General features: G+C 41.5%; 1 protein-coding gene across 11 annotated transcripts in view; it reads left to right on the forward strand.

Annotated features, from left to right (window-relative positions):
• The window catches only part of SNTG1 (syntrophin gamma 1), a 437,703-nt gene extending 423,416 nt beyond the window's left edge, over positions 1 to 14,287 (forward strand). For all 11 annotated transcript variants that reach the window (XM_053247884.1, XM_053247887.1, XM_053247888.1 and 8 more), the window contains one exon: positions 12,780 to 14,287. In XM_053247884.1, coding sequence (XP_053103859.1) covers positions 12,780 to 12,971 — 192 coding nt within the window. In that variant the 3' untranslated portion in view covers positions 12,972 to 14,287. The remainder of the gene's footprint in view (positions 1 to 12,779) is intronic.
• The last annotated feature ends 1,219 nt before the right edge of the window (positions 14,288 to 15,506 follow it).

Genomic DNA, 15,506 nt, shown 5'->3' on the forward strand with positions numbered 1-15,506 from the left:
CTTCTGGAACAGTATTTTATTAATTTTATTCATTCATTCATTCATTTATAAATGCACTTATGTTCAAGTTGTTTTGCAACCCAGAAGGTCTGAGTGAGAACTGTGAAGCATGTGTGGTGCTTTTATTTTATTTTTCTTGTGTGTGAACTGCTCCCCAATAACTTGCAGGGACTTCAGGGTCAATCTGGCCAACATGTGAATGCAGCACCTCCATTTCAGAGGAGATGTGTCTTAAAGGGCTTTAAAAGCCTCCTGTGAAAAACCTCCTGCAATCAAACTTGACTGAATTTGTTCAGAATTCTGAGAAAACAAACATAGGTTCACCCTGCATGGTTGAAAGTCTCCTTTGCTAATCTGCAGCGAGGGGCCCATTTTAATAATTCATCTTTCTAGTGTGTTCTAGGCATTAAAAGTAATACAAATGTATAGTACTCAATGTATATCACTATATATTGTGACGTGTGTGTGTGTATTCAGTGAAATGTATTTGCAGGCAGCATACTTATTTTGGAATATCAGACTTAAATCCTTGGGGGCCTGGGGTGTGTGGAGGCCCTGGACTTTGGGGGGGGGCCATTTTAAAATCTTGTCTCTGGGCCCACTCCAACCTTGCTACGCCCCTGTCAGGGAGGCTTGCATTCTAACAGCAATGTAATAGAACTCTGCTACTAAATTGGAGACAGAGGAACCTCTATCTGAAAGTAAAAACTTAACTAAATCCTCATCAGGTTGGGCTGCCAATCTAGACACTATAGGGGAAAAAATACATAGCCTGTTCTCCTTATAAAATTTACAATGTAATAAAATATGGGCAACAGTTTTTATTTCGCCACAGCCACAAAGACACCTCCGAGCCTCTAAAGGAAGGTGTTAGAATCTCACAGATAATAGAGCAGAAGGAAGAGCATTAACTCTAGCTCTCGTGAACACCCAATGAAATGTATGAAAAGCAATTGTAGATAAATACAAGGCAGGGGAAAGGCCCAACCTAATTTTTATTACTTTATAAAACTCAGGTAAACACGCCCAATCATTTTGAGTCTCAGTATCTTTTAACCACTGGAGTGTTACTTTTTTCCCGTTCACTAGACCCATTTCCAGTAATAGTTCAAGAGATAAATCTATAGAGCAAAGCTTATTGATCACTGTTAAGCTCCATGCTGGCTGTGGCTCTACCGCAAGAAGCCTGGGGAAGAGTCCAACTGGACACAGATGTATTTTTAACCAATAATAAATAATTAAAAGCCATGCCCATGCGTCTATCTTTAAAAGGCCAGCCTCCATGCATAAGACAACATTGGGTGTACATCTCAGTGTACCAAACAAAGCTCTCCAAAAAAAGGGACTGAATCCTCTCTAGCATTATAAAATGTGTATATGGGCCTAGTTGGATTCCATACAAGAGCTGAGGAATGATTTTAGCTGAATACAGTTTTAAAGCTGCAGGGATGAAACCACCACCTTGGGCACTGTAAAATCTCTGCATTGCTGCTGCGCTGCATCTCGCTGTTTCAGAAACCATTTTTGTATACGCAGATTTCCCACCATTTTGCTGAAAGACCACACCCAGATATTTAATTTGCTTTACTTGCTCTATTAGTTGTCAATTCAGAGACCAAGTGGATTTTCTTGCTCTACTACTAAAACACAGGATTTTCTATTTGGAATAATAATCACTAGCTGTTCCTCCTTGCAATGCAGAGCAAGGACATTTAGAGCTCTCTTGAGCCCTACCCTGGTTTGAGAGAGAATAACCGCATCATCTGCGTACATCAGAATTGGAACCCTCTTATCTGCACGTTTCGGGGCGTGTGTATCAGAATTTTGCAACTGTTTAATTAAATTGTTGACATAATTAAATAAGAAGGGATTCAAGATACAACCTTCTCTCACTCCTTTCGAAGTTGGAATTTGGTTTGTAAGGTTGCCATCTGAATCTAAGTGCACACTTAAAGAGGAATTCTCATGCAATTTAATAATTAAGAGTAAGAGCCTTTGGTCAAGGATGAAGCAGCCAGTTTGGCCCATCAAAACGGCCTTCAATACTATCTCCAGAGGCTTTTTAATTCCACAAAGGCAGCATACAAAGGTCTTTTGCCTAGCCTGACATGTTTCTCCACAAGATATTGCAGGACTAAGCAATGATCTAATATAGATCTATTGGTTCTAAAAACTGCTTGCTTGTCTTCAAGTGCGCCCTCTTGCTGGAACAAGAGGAACAAATTTTTAAACATAAGTGCTTGGCATATAGCTTACTTATTCTATTGAGTAGGCTAATAGGTTTATAGTTATTAGGCTGCTACCTTTCTTAAAAACTGGCACGACAATAGCCAATCCCATGGGATTTGGGCTGTCTGATCAATATATGTGAACAGCATGGCCAGCACTGGAACCCACCAGTCAGTGTGTGCATTCTCAGGTTTCAATTAACACAAACAAATGTAAATGAAATTAAAACAATGCTTGCACACCCCTACCTGGTGATATTGGGTGAATCATTACCTCTCAATAAAGACCAGAATCCAGAAATGAGTAACTTACGGGCTAGTATTCTGGGGAGGGCAGGGATGGCTGGGTTTATGCATTGCATTAATAGGGAGGCATTTGTAAATAAGGACTAGCACACAAAAGTAGGACACATGGTAGGAAGGGAGAGGGCTCCATCAAGGCAAAGTGGATCCTTTGCTATGCATACATATGCTCCCATGGCATCTGTGTGTCATTCTCTGACACCTTTTGTTACATGCATACTATAGAAAAGAAGAGTCTTTCTATTCTTAACATGTACACATATACATTTTTAAATTCTGAATATAATTGTGAGATGTTTATGATCATGCAATAAGGGATTTATTTCAGTGCCTCAATTGAAATTACTTTTGTGATGTTAGTCTCTGAGGAACAGAAAAAGAATAGTCATCTTATACTTTTTCTGCCCCCATTGGCTACTCATCGGGCAAGTGTATCTACTGCGGCATTCCCCAAAAACGTATGGGTTTTAACAAGCATGTTTTATATTATCCCTCGCTTATTTCTATGAATTATATAGTCAGCTGCAATTGAAACATTCCCCAGAAGCCTCTTGTGTTTCTAGTAACTTTTCTTTATTCTGTGTACACAAAAAAGTATCTTGTCTGTATTATGGAAGAATGTAGCCTTATAGAAGTACCACGATTAATATCAAAAGTACCCAAGTAAGTCACTTGCCTGAAGATGTAAAATAACATCTATTCATCAAAGTCAACTTTGGGGTCCCCCCCCCCTTTCAAAGCACACACTACTGGAATTTATATTCTAAGCAGTGGTATAAAGCCCTTTGATGACATTGATACTCAATATTTTTTATAAAACTGCCAGTGCATTTCTTGCCTGACTTACCAAAATGCAAAATGGCATGGTCAGAGTTCATCATTGGCTGCTATATATTTAGTTTGTAGCATGTGTAATTCTCCTCAGCTGAGGAAAAAAAGCTCAACAAATGTTTTTCCCCTCTCTTTTATTTTGGATCAACTGTTTTAATGACGCTCAATTCTTTAGCTCACAAATGTTCATATAAATATATTTTGGGTTTTTAAACTTTTAAACTTTTTTAGGTTGCAGTCAAAGTGGCATTGCTTACCTGCGACCCTGAGCTTGAATTTCCCCCTCCCCCATTAATATAAATTATAGCTCTTATAAATGATAGGTACATAAATGTTCTGGCTCACAAGGAAGTAGGGGTGTGTACAAAACCAGTTGCCCGGTTTGATTTGAGTCTGAACCAGACTCAAACTGAATCAGGTATGTTTGGTTTTGGCACCCCGAACAAACCCCAACTCGACTCAAATCTGAGCCTGTTCAGGGGTTCTAGAGTTTATTAGAAAAAAATTTTTTAACACTCACTACCTCTGGAGGGTACTGGTGGTTCCTCTCTCCCCACTGGCCTCCCCCAGTCTTTCACAGGTCGGTCAATTTTGGGACCATTCCAGCCCTTGCTGAGGTCGTGGTGGCCATTTTGGAGGCTGCTGTGCATGCGCCATTTCCATGGTCACCTCCAAAATGGCCACCGCCACCTCAGCAAGGGCTGGAACAGCCCCAAAATTGGCCAAAACAGCCTGGGAGAGACCAGAGGGAATCCGGTGGGGGAGGGGAAGCACTGGAGACCCCTCCATGGCTGCAGCAGCACCCTCTGGAGGTGGTGAGAAAGGGAATGCATGAATATTTCTACCTTAGTTATGTCCCTAAAGCATACTTACGTTAATTCAATAAACTTTACATGTATTGTTTTGAATGAAACTGGCTAATTAGTTTTAGCCAGATAATGACACACATTCAAAGCCTTACAAAAACTATAACTAGGTAGGCTGTCAGAAAAGGCAAGAGGGCCATGGTCCCTCTGCTGCCCATCCACCCCGTGAGGCTGATATACTAATAAGCAATGTGAGCCCCTGAGCATTTAAAGATATATATTCTATCAGTGCTTATTATTGTCTGCACCTCCCATCTTTTTCACTCATCTTCTTCTTTAATAGTTGCTTACTCCCATCTAATGAAGATAAAAGAGTTTTCAGTCTACCTCACTCCACTCCTGCCCCTCCAGTTTTTACCTGACTAGTGTTTCTCCAATACAAGCTAAGCCTTGGTAACTCTTGGGGAGAAACCTATGATTGTAATGCATGACCTGCTATGGAGAAATAATTTGTGGTGGTTAGGGATGCTAGAGATTTTCATTAGGTATGCATTGCAACTTTGTGGTTCAGCAGAGCTTGACATATGCTGTGAATACCGAACTACCCAGCTGAAATTATGTAGCAAATTTATTTCATTTTATTTCACAAAGTTGGTATCATTCCTATTTCTTAGCCACCTGGTAGCAGCAGGCTCTGCTGAGACAGACTTTGAGTGCACAGAGAAGGGCAACTGAGACCTTTCTTCCCTCAGGCCTCTAGGCTTTTGTCAGCAAAATACAGCCCGCCCCCCCCCCCCCAAGCTAATGAAGCCCATCACTGTTTCCAAAAACTCTATTTTAAATTTAATTGCCAGGAGAGGAAGGAGAGAGAAAATGTTAATAGATTCCCATGTGTGGTTATACATGTAATATTGTGGCGTTTAGTGGAACAGAATGAACACCTTTACTCCATGCAATGTTAAATCCTAGCGGTGGCTTTCCATGTTGTGAAGAAACCCTTCCCTTTTATATTTGTGTGGTAATGTGGAATTCAAGAAGTCAAACCATGAAAAATTTGGAACCAGTTCTTTTTTTTTAGCTTCATCAGTATTTTTTAACGCTCTGGTTCAAATTCAGACTTTAAAAGGTGATACAATAACTGGCTCAGGTACTTTGAACCTATTTAGATATACCTCTTACAGAATAAAAGCAAACCCTAGTGTATTTAAATCTGAAAAATTAATTTTCTGGTGTTGGGCACCCTTTGCCTATGCTCAGACCAGTTTCAGTAGGTAGACCCTCAGGGCCCCCAGAAGTTCCAGGATGCCCTGCACGAGTGCACAGGGCATTCTGGAGAGACCCCCGAGCCCGGGAGGCTGCTTGCTGTCTCCCGATCAGGGGTCTACTCATGTGTCGCAGTGCACCACGGCAACACACGAGCAAAAAGATAAGGTAATGGAGCGCTCACTCTGTTAACCTCATCTTAGGGGAGGGGTAGTTAGGCAGGCTAGCCGCCTTGGGAGCACCAGACTCACCTGCAAGCCTGGTGGTTCCTAGGAGCCCTGGAAAGTGGGCAAAGCTCCCTTAGCCCGCTTTCCAGTGATTGTGAGAATCGCTTCATAATATTTTATCTGTCGGTCGCTTGTAATATGAAACTGGGTATGTCAGGAGCTTTCTAGTTTAAATCAGTTTTGTTTGCATTTGGCCTATCCATTAGATTTGCTTGCAAAGGACATAACACGTTAGTTAAAGGATGAACAACATACAGTTATCTATAAGATCTAAATACAATGTAATATACCATAAGGCTTTCTCAGTCCTGAGGAAAATTTTGTCTCATTGTGAATTACTGGTCAGTAATGAAACTCTGTCATTTTGGGCTGATTCACATGAACATAGCCCCCTACATGCGATCATGTTTGAGCTGCACTAAAAATGCTCTCCTTCCAATGTCATTGAAGGAAGTGCTGATGTGTTCCCGGCATGTGCTTTAATTGTGTGTGAGGAGCTTCATCAGCATCACCCCTCTATGTATGCGGCAAAACTCTTTAATCAGGGTTTTGCAGTACAAATTGTCACATCATTCATGTTATCACCCTCACACATGATTAAAGGATGTGCAGAGAATACATTGGCATGTCCTTTAATGACTATGGGGCAGGTGCATTCTTGGCACAGCCCTGATATGATCACATGTAGGGGACCATTCATAAAGGAATGCAGAGAAGTCATCAGAATGTTTCAACGAATGAAATCTTACAAGACGAATTACTTTCCCTTATTTTGAGCATCCAAACACAGAGTTATAGAAAGCAATACAGAGTGCATTCCCAAGCTTGAGAACTTCAGATTCTAAATAATTTAGCTCCTTTGTAAGGTGTGATAACTCACAATTAAGTTGGCACTGTAAACAACCTAAAACTGCAGCTAACTTGCTTATTTGCCCACTAAAAATAGGATATTCTAGTTGTTACAGCTTTTGCAATCTGAGAACAAACAAGCAATATCTTAGTTAAATAGGAAAACTGCAAAGCGGGTGTGAGTGTATTCAAAAAAGAAATAACAGTTCATTCTTCACACGTAACTACAGCTTAGAAGATTGGAAATGGGTCATAGGTTATCATGCATTTCTAGGCTGTTTACAGTGTGTGGAGTTCTGGGGTGGGGGTGGTTATAGTCTAGTACCCTGCATTTTGAGGATAATGTATCTTGTAGAAGTTGCTTGTGCTTTATTGATGTTTTCCACACACTACCACCAGGAAAGATAGACTATAAAGCCTCCTTAATACTCTAGACACCTTTTGGTTAAGATAGTTTTGCGGATGTGACAGAATTCACACAGACCAGAGGTTCAAAAAAAAAAAAAGAACAAAATAACAAATTAATTTTTTTACAGATGTTTCTGCGGTATTGTTTATCTCTAAAAGGCTGTAAGGTATTATACTTGTTGGTTTTACAAGGTTAGTTTACTTTGTGGCAAGGTACTCTTTAAGCTTTAACTGAAAGTCCAAACCAGGCACTTGCACAGAAACACAGCCCTTACTTCAGGCTGTCTTATTCTTTGAGTCTCAGAACATCTCTTTGAGACTGTCCTAACCCTAACCCTAACTCTCAACTGACTTTACTATCCACACCAATTCCCAACAATTGATTCTTTTGATTGGTAGCTCCACAAGTTTCCAAACACATTTGCATAAAAGTACAGAGCATTGGTCCCTCCAATGCTATTTCATCACACAGTGAGGCTGTTCGCATGAACAGCCATGCCCAAACTTAGGCAGACAAGCCTGGGCTTGGCTGCCCAGGATCCATGCAGATCATGGTGGCCTGATGGTGCCAAAACCCAACGCCAAAGCCCGACTATTAGCCAAGGTTAAGGACCTATCAGCATGAGCTGATTGCAGCTTGCATTGACACAGAGATGGGTGCCTAGAGCGCCCATCCTCGGCATGCGGTGCACTGTGGCATACTCTGAGGCCGGGATAATGAATCATGTATTTTGCATTGCTTTCTATAGTTCTGTTTTTGAATGCTCAGATAGTCTTTGAAGATGGCATTGGTGTTGGATCATTTTCTATGTAATGTTGAAAAATCCTCTACCATTACTGCTATTACTATATTATTATTAATATTACACTTTCCGCAACCACACCAGCTCTGAAAAGTAACATTAATGAACCGGGGAAATGACTTGACTAGCAAACCAGAGGTTGTCAGTTCGAATCCCCACTGGTATGTTTCCCAGACTATGGGAAACATCTATATCGGGCAGCAGCAATATAGGAAGGTGCCGAAAGGCATCATTGCATACTCCATGTGAGATGGCAGTGGTAAACCACTCCTGTAACCTACCAAAGACAACCACAGGGCTCTGTGGTCGCCAGAAGTCGACACTGACTCAGTGGCACACTTTACCTTTACTTTGGCCTTAATCAAGCCACTACATCTCAGACTTAGACTGTGATTGTGAAGGTGAATCGATGATAGGCTCTTCCCTCATCAGACAAGCCCTGTTATAGAAAAGAGCAGCAGAGCATACGAGTGATTGATGCAGCAGGGGGTGGAACTTCCTCCACTTTCTCTCCACTATTCATGGATACAGTGAGGCTTTGGGATAATGTCTGAAGGAGGCTTTAATTGTCAGAATTACTGAGATAAGGTACATAATGCCCTTTAAACCCTACGAAATGCTAAATAAATTCTGCAGGTGGTGGTAGTACCACTAGTAATGGTAGCATTCAGTGTCATCTGCAGTGAACAGATATTAGATGACAATTTTTGATACTGTTACTGAATTATTATCAGTAATTGTATTAATCACACTCAGCCCTACTATAACTAAGCCTAAATTCAGGTAACTACAATAACTGCATATTCTTCCCCTGTTTATCCCACCTCCATTTCTCTCCTCTTACTCTGTTTTCTTCTTAGTATTATTTTCTAGATTTTAAGCCTCTTGGGACAGGATCCTGACCTTTCATTCTTTGTAGAGTACCATATACAATAATTGTGCTATATTTATGTTATCATTATGTGTGAGAGAGAAGCAATCCCATAATCTAACCCCAGTTTTCTTCAAATAAGGCATAAAAGCATTGACTCATCAAATATGCACTTTTTAAAAAAAGACAAAAATGTGTTGCAGAGGATGATGTGTTGATCAGGGGAGCCATGAAGCTCACTAAGTAACAAAATGCCAGTCACACACCCTCAAGCTAACCTGCCTCACATGGTAATTATCAGGATAAATAATTCCCCATGTATGCCACCATGAGTTCCTTAGAGGAGGGGCAGTATACAAATGTGATTTTTAAAAAAATGTTAAGCCCCCAAAAAGCATGCTTTTCCCTCAACAGGCTGAGAAACAGGCAAGTGGGTGATCTTTAACAAATTTTTAACCTTAACTCCAAGGGAAACATCAGTAATATTTCATGTTATGTAGTAGATTTAAGGCCTATGAGTTTGTGACCTAAAGTTTGTGACCTTAATTTGTAGATAACTAACATGAACCTGGCACATATTAAACTATAGTTGTAGTATACAGTACACTTGCTTCATGAATATTTGTATTTCAGAAATAATACTCTGAAAAGTGGCAATAATGAATTCAGATTAATAAAAAGCAACATCAGCAACAAATTTGGTCATCTTTCTTACTTGCCTCCATCCTTCCAGTCCTTTAACAAGTGTTTTCCTTTCATGAGATGGCTCCTCCTGTATGGCAAGGTGCCAAGGGACCCCTCTGAATCACTGGACAGAATACTGAGGTGGAACTACCAGCTCACTTGGCCCTACCAGGGACACCATGCTGCTGGACCAGAAAGTGGTGGTGATACTGCTGCTAGGGGTGAACTGTGCGCTAGCAGTAGGCACTCCAGGTCCACATGGCATCCACCCAAGAGTTCTGAAGGAACTCAAATATGAAATTGCTGCTCTCCCAGCAATCAGGCTCTGTACCAGAGAACTGGAAAGTAGCCAGTGTAACTCTGATTTTCAAGAAAGGGTCCCAAGGGAAACCTGGGAAACTACAGGCCAGTTAACTTCTGTGCTGAGTACATTGATGGAAAGCATACTTAAGGACAAAATTGCTAAACTTACAGAAGAACAGCCCTGCTGAAGGAGAAACAGCATGGCTTATGCACGGGCTGGTCTTGCCTCGCTAACCTTTTGGAGTTCTTTGAGTGTCAACAGGCATGTGGATAAAGGTGATCCAGTTGACACAGTATACTTGGACTTCCAAAAAGCTTTTGAAAGAGTACTCCACCAAAGGCTCTTGTGTAAACTTAGCAATCATGGGATAAGGGGACAGGTTGAATTGTGGATTGGTAACTGGTTGAAGGACAAGAAACAGAGCATAGGAATAAATGGAGGAAAGTTTTCACAATGGAGGAAAGAAAGTAGTAAGGTCCCACAGGGAACTGTACTGGGACCAGTATTCTGTTACTTATTCATAAATTATCTAGAAGGTGGGGTAACCGGCGAAGTGGCCAGATTGGCACATGACACTGAAATACTTGGGGTAGTGAAATCCACAACAGATTGTGAGGAGCTCCAAAAGGATCTCTCAAAACTGGGTGAGTGGGTGACAAAATGGCAAATGCAGTGCACTGTAAACAAATGCAAAGTGATACATAAACTGGGAGCCATTTTATTTCTCTATTTGTATCTATATAAACCACTTCGGGAACTTTGTTGGAAAATGGTATATAAATATTTGTCGCATTTGTGTGTATGTGTGTGATATATATGAAGTCTAATCTAGGCTCACAGCAGCAACAGCAAAGAGATGCAGCTTGGGGCTGCAAAAGACAAAACAAACTGCACAGCAGGACCCAGTTATTAAAGCCATTGGGGGCTGGCTGTCTACAAGCAGGAAAATGTTTTTTAAAAACTACAGTGTAAGGAACTGACCCAGCCAGCTCGCGTGAGAGGAATGGTCTCCGAGTCACCCCTCCCTGTTACCTGGCAAACTGACTGGATTTAAACTTTAATAAAAAGAAAAGAAAAATCTCCGGTAGAGTGGATCGCTGCCACCAAGCCCTTTTTAGTTAACAGAGTTCCTCTGATGGGGATAGGAATGCTAAAATTTCCCATCTCCTCTTTACTTTTCTAGCAGGCAAATATAAGAACGTGGTTCCATTTATATATGTGCTTAAGTGGGGAGCTGTAGCCAGCTGTTTGGGAGCATGTGAACTATAGGCTTCCCCTCCCCGCTCCTAGAGTCAGTCAAACACTCTGAGAGGGCTTGTAAAACAAAGTTGTGTGTGTGAGTGAGTGTGTGTGTGAGTGAGAGAGAGAGAGAGAGAGAGAGAGAGAGAGAGAGAGTGTGTGTGTGTGTGTGAGAGAGAGAAGCCAGTTCAGGATTTCACATGTGGCTTTTGCAAATAATACTAGCTTAGTAGTTACAAGAGTATTCAGAATGCCCAGATGTTCTCAGGAGGTACTTAAGTAATCAGTCCCTAGGTTAGGGTTGAAGATAGTCAGTTACAAGAGCAGATACTTGGAACTGCAAAACAACACACACACAAAAGAAAATAACTTCTAACACAACTCTTACTAAAAACCTTTCTCCTAAGTCTAACCTTCTGAAGCCATAAGCCTTGAATTCCTTCTCTTGGACCTCACCAGGACCCAGGTGGGACCAGTCCCTGAAAGCTCTCAGAGATTTGTAGAACTCACCCTGTGAGAATTTGGCAAGACTCTGTTGTTCCTCTCTCACCTGAGCACCCCTGCTTCTTTCCAGAAGCCCCTCTGGAGCCCTCTAGTTCTGCCCACTAGTTAACCTATTGGACCATGACCTAGGGTCTCCAGTCTGTCAATCAAGTTCAACTGCTTTATTTCAGTTAACTCTGACAGTGCTGGCTGGCTGCCCACACACAGAAGGGGAATAAAATAAATTTAAAGCAGCACCTAGTTAAAGCCACTGGGGCTCCTGATACAATTTTAAATAATTAGAAAAGAAAAGCAGTTGTTGGCACTGCAAATTAAAAGGAGAGGGGGAAATGAGAGACAGATAAGCCTCAGGCACTCTCTATTTTTCCCTCCACTGGGTCAGACAGAGCCACATACCACCCCTCTGCTCTCCTCTGCTGCTGTGCAACTGCAGTCTCTGTCTTCCTCTCCTGATGTATCCTTCCTCTTCAAGAAGCACTTGCACACTGTGAGGCCTCCTTAATCTGTCTCTTAGGCCCTTAAATACATTTGAAACTTCCTCCTTTTGTGCTCCCCTCCTCCCTTCTCCCAGCCAATGGGTTCACAGTTGCCCATGGCAATGCTTGATGTGGCTCATAACAAACCAACCAAGAAGCAAGGCGATTGGAAGCCAATTGGAAGCCAATGCCAGAAAACCAATCAGCAAGGGGGAAGCAGCCCTCCAAAATGGTGCTTAAAACACTCTAAAAAAATTGAGCTTGAAAAGGGGTCATTTGTTTTGAAACAGGCCCTTTAATTTAAGAGTATCTCATTTCAAAATCAAAACACTTGAAACAGCCTGTTTCAAGCATGAATTGTTTGAGCTTGAATTGTTTTGCACATCCCTACTGCCGAGGCCCCAATCTGGATTATATGTAAATTGGGACCCCATTACGCCAATGAAAGGTGGTATACCGCTATATGAAAGGCTACCCTTGTCAGATAGCAGCTGTGGGGCCCAAGTGGGACCATGGTGGGAGAGAAAGGTTATCTCCCCTGCCATGGTCTCCAACATATTTATGCTTTTACAAGAGCACTTCCAGAGTGCAGGGAAAGCTCCAAAAGTATGTGAGCTCTTGTGCCAGAGCATATGTGCTTCAGAAGCATGAGAACTAGCTCAGGGGCTACTGATGCATGCATGCTGATGTTAGAAGTATGCATTCAGCAATGGTCAAGACATCTGCCAATGTTTATTTTGGCACTAGCTAGTACAAACGTTTGGTAGTGTTCAACTTGGAAATTTGAGTTGATGTTATCCAAAGCAATTGCTTTATTACAAGCCAACCAACGGAATGAAAGAGCGAATTAGATGTATTAATGACCTTCCGTTGTTTCATTCAGCATCTGGCAGTTTGTCTTTGCAACATGATTCTAGAGAATGTTTTTCAATTGATTGAATAACCTTGTGTCTTACATGTAATTTATTTGCTTCCACTTTCAGGAGCTGGAGTTTTCCAACCTGTTTGCAGTCTTGCATTGTATCCACTCATTCTTTGCTGCCAAAGTAGCCTGTTTGGACCCTCTCTATGTTGGTAGTCAAGCCACAGCTTCTTCTTCTGCTGCCGCTGCTGCTACCGCTACAGCTGCTGTTCCTGCATCTTCTGGCACTAGCAAACTCAAGTTTATGACTTGATGTTTCCCATTCCTGCACTTGCCACTTTCCAGGAGTACATAACACTATATATAAATATTCATCAGACTAGTCCCTTGGAGAACAGCAGGCATGAGGAACTCAAGATATGCGTGGCAGTTTCCAGCAGAGTATGGTCACATGGGATCATATATTAAATCTCAATTTTGCAAGGTGTCAGTAGACAATCCAAGCAGTAATCCCTGAAGTGGATGAAATGTTTTTAGTATCATCTGATTGTGCTTGGAATGACACGGAAGCAGAAGAAACAAAAACAAGTGACACAATGCTCTACTTAAGTATTTAATACAATTTCCAAGTCTCCATAATAATACACAAAGAACTGCCATTTTCTTGTTTCCAGGTGTTTTTATATGACAACTTACTGAGCTCTGGATCTGAACTAATGTCTTCTTGTTATACAGTAAATGACTTAATGGAAAGCAAGAGGCATATGGCGCACTGCAGCAAGCAAGTGAACACAAAAAGATGCTACTATCTCTCCTTAGAAAAGAAGCACCTTAAAGCATCATTACAAATTCATGTTTGTGCTGTTTCAACATTGAATTATGCTCTTTCTTTATTTTGCTTTCATTTCATTTTTGTAATAGTGATGATAAAAGTATAGCCATATTAGTCCAACAGGTTTTTTTTAAGAAAATAAACATAACAAAGCCATCTGCTACTGAAGCCTCTCCTACTTGAACCAGTTAGAACTAGTTCTTACAAGCATCTTATGAGGTAAACCTGTGTGTGGTGTGTACAACTTTAGACTGAGCATGGGGCTCAGAAAATTCAGTGTTCCTCTCTACAAACAAAAATATCTGCAGAAAAATAGATGCCAGCAAGACTGGTTTTAGCATCATCTTATCCCTTACATCCTACCTTTTGGTATGTGAATATTTTTCATGCAGGCACATTTAATCATGTGTGTCCCAATCTGCAGCCAGAAGTGGTACAGTCTACACAGAGTCTTACTGCTTCATCTGCTGTTTGTGAAAACTAGGCCTTAACTCTGGAGCTGTTCCATGGAGCTAACAGAATTACATGGAAGTAGTTCTATTAGTTCTTACACAGAAGTTGTGGCTTCATGGCCTTAAATCCACAAAATGTTTTCTTTCTGATGAATTTTTTCTTTTGTTAGTGAAAATCTGCTATATGGTTTTAATTATGAATTCATTTAGAAGCCAATATTAAACATGTTTCATTATGCTTTTTGTTCAGTTTTATGGAGAAGTGTCTTAATCTACCGGGCTTTGTTCTCCAATCCCAAGTGTTATATTTTGTTACAGGCACAATAAAGGTCACATGAGACTTCACTTTAAAATCTGATTTTCATATTACCACAGAAAACAAAGAAATGAAACTCATTTACTCTTTGGAGTTTTAATTAACAGCCGCTAAAAATGACCTTACAAGAAACAGGATTTATTTCAAGTTAAATTGAACAATTTCCCCATCCCACATTTTGCAGTAAAACCTTGCCCAATGTTGCTATCCCAATGTCATGTCAGATAAACTTAATCCATAAGGCAGAACCATATAATATTACATATATTTTATGAATTAAATTATATGATGAATGTAGAGATGGAGAAGTTGTAAATTCTGATCTATAATATATAGAAACAGTCAATGTACAACACCAGTCCGGTTCCAAAGAGACTTTTTTCCTCAAAGAACTTTTGCACTGGACAGAATGGGCACAGGACAGTTGCACCATAAAGAGTCTCTTTTCACGATCTGTGAGAAGAGCTGGGGGGGGGGGGCGTTGTGAGAAGAGCGGGCTAAGTCCTCTCTTTCCACAAAAGAGCAGCAGTCTACTCAGGGTGGCCACAGCAGCCACCCACATGACTGCTGGCTCCATCACAGAGCCGGCAGGGGCTGGGGAGTTCGGGGGCCGTGCAGCCTCCGGAAGCTCCAGCATCTGTGCAACCGCGCAGGGCATGCTGGAGAGACCCCCGAGCGCTTTTGAGCCTCCTGGTCGGGGGTCTCCTCATGAGTACTCATGATTTTAAAAACCGGGTTTGTGGAGTGCTCGCTCTGCGGACCCGGTTTAAGGGGAGGGGTAGTTTGGTGGGTTAACTGCCTGAAGGCCACCGGCTTGCCTAAGAGCCTGGTGGTTCTCACGGTCAGGTGAAATCGGGCTAGGCTCCCCTAGCCCAATTTCACCTGATTGTGGGAATAGCCTCCATGTGTACTTAAACCCAGTTTAAATCAATGCAAATAAGTGTGCTCAACCATGTAGAATGCTTCCCATTGTCCTGACCACAAAAGTGTACAGGTAGGTGTGTTCATATGGTAAGGCTTTAGTTTATTGTCTCCAAAGGTTGCCTCATCTCCCCCTCCCCCAAGGACTCATTGCAAGATGCTTTGCTGGAGTGGTATTTAGGAGAAGTTTTAAAAGCTGAAAAGCTCCATTGTTTATATGCCCATGTACACACATAAAGGAGCTCTCACAATTAGGTCCCATAAGAGCCCCTGGTGGTGCAGTGGTAAAACTGCTGCCCTGTAACCAGAAGGTTTCAAGTTTGATCC

This window comes from Hemicordylus capensis, chromosome 4 (genome assembly GCF_027244095.1).
Source record: "Hemicordylus capensis ecotype Gifberg chromosome 4, rHemCap1.1.pri, whole genome shotgun sequence".
In the NCBI taxonomy this organism is placed as follows: Eukaryota; Metazoa; Chordata; class Lepidosauria; order Squamata; family Cordylidae; genus Hemicordylus; species Hemicordylus capensis.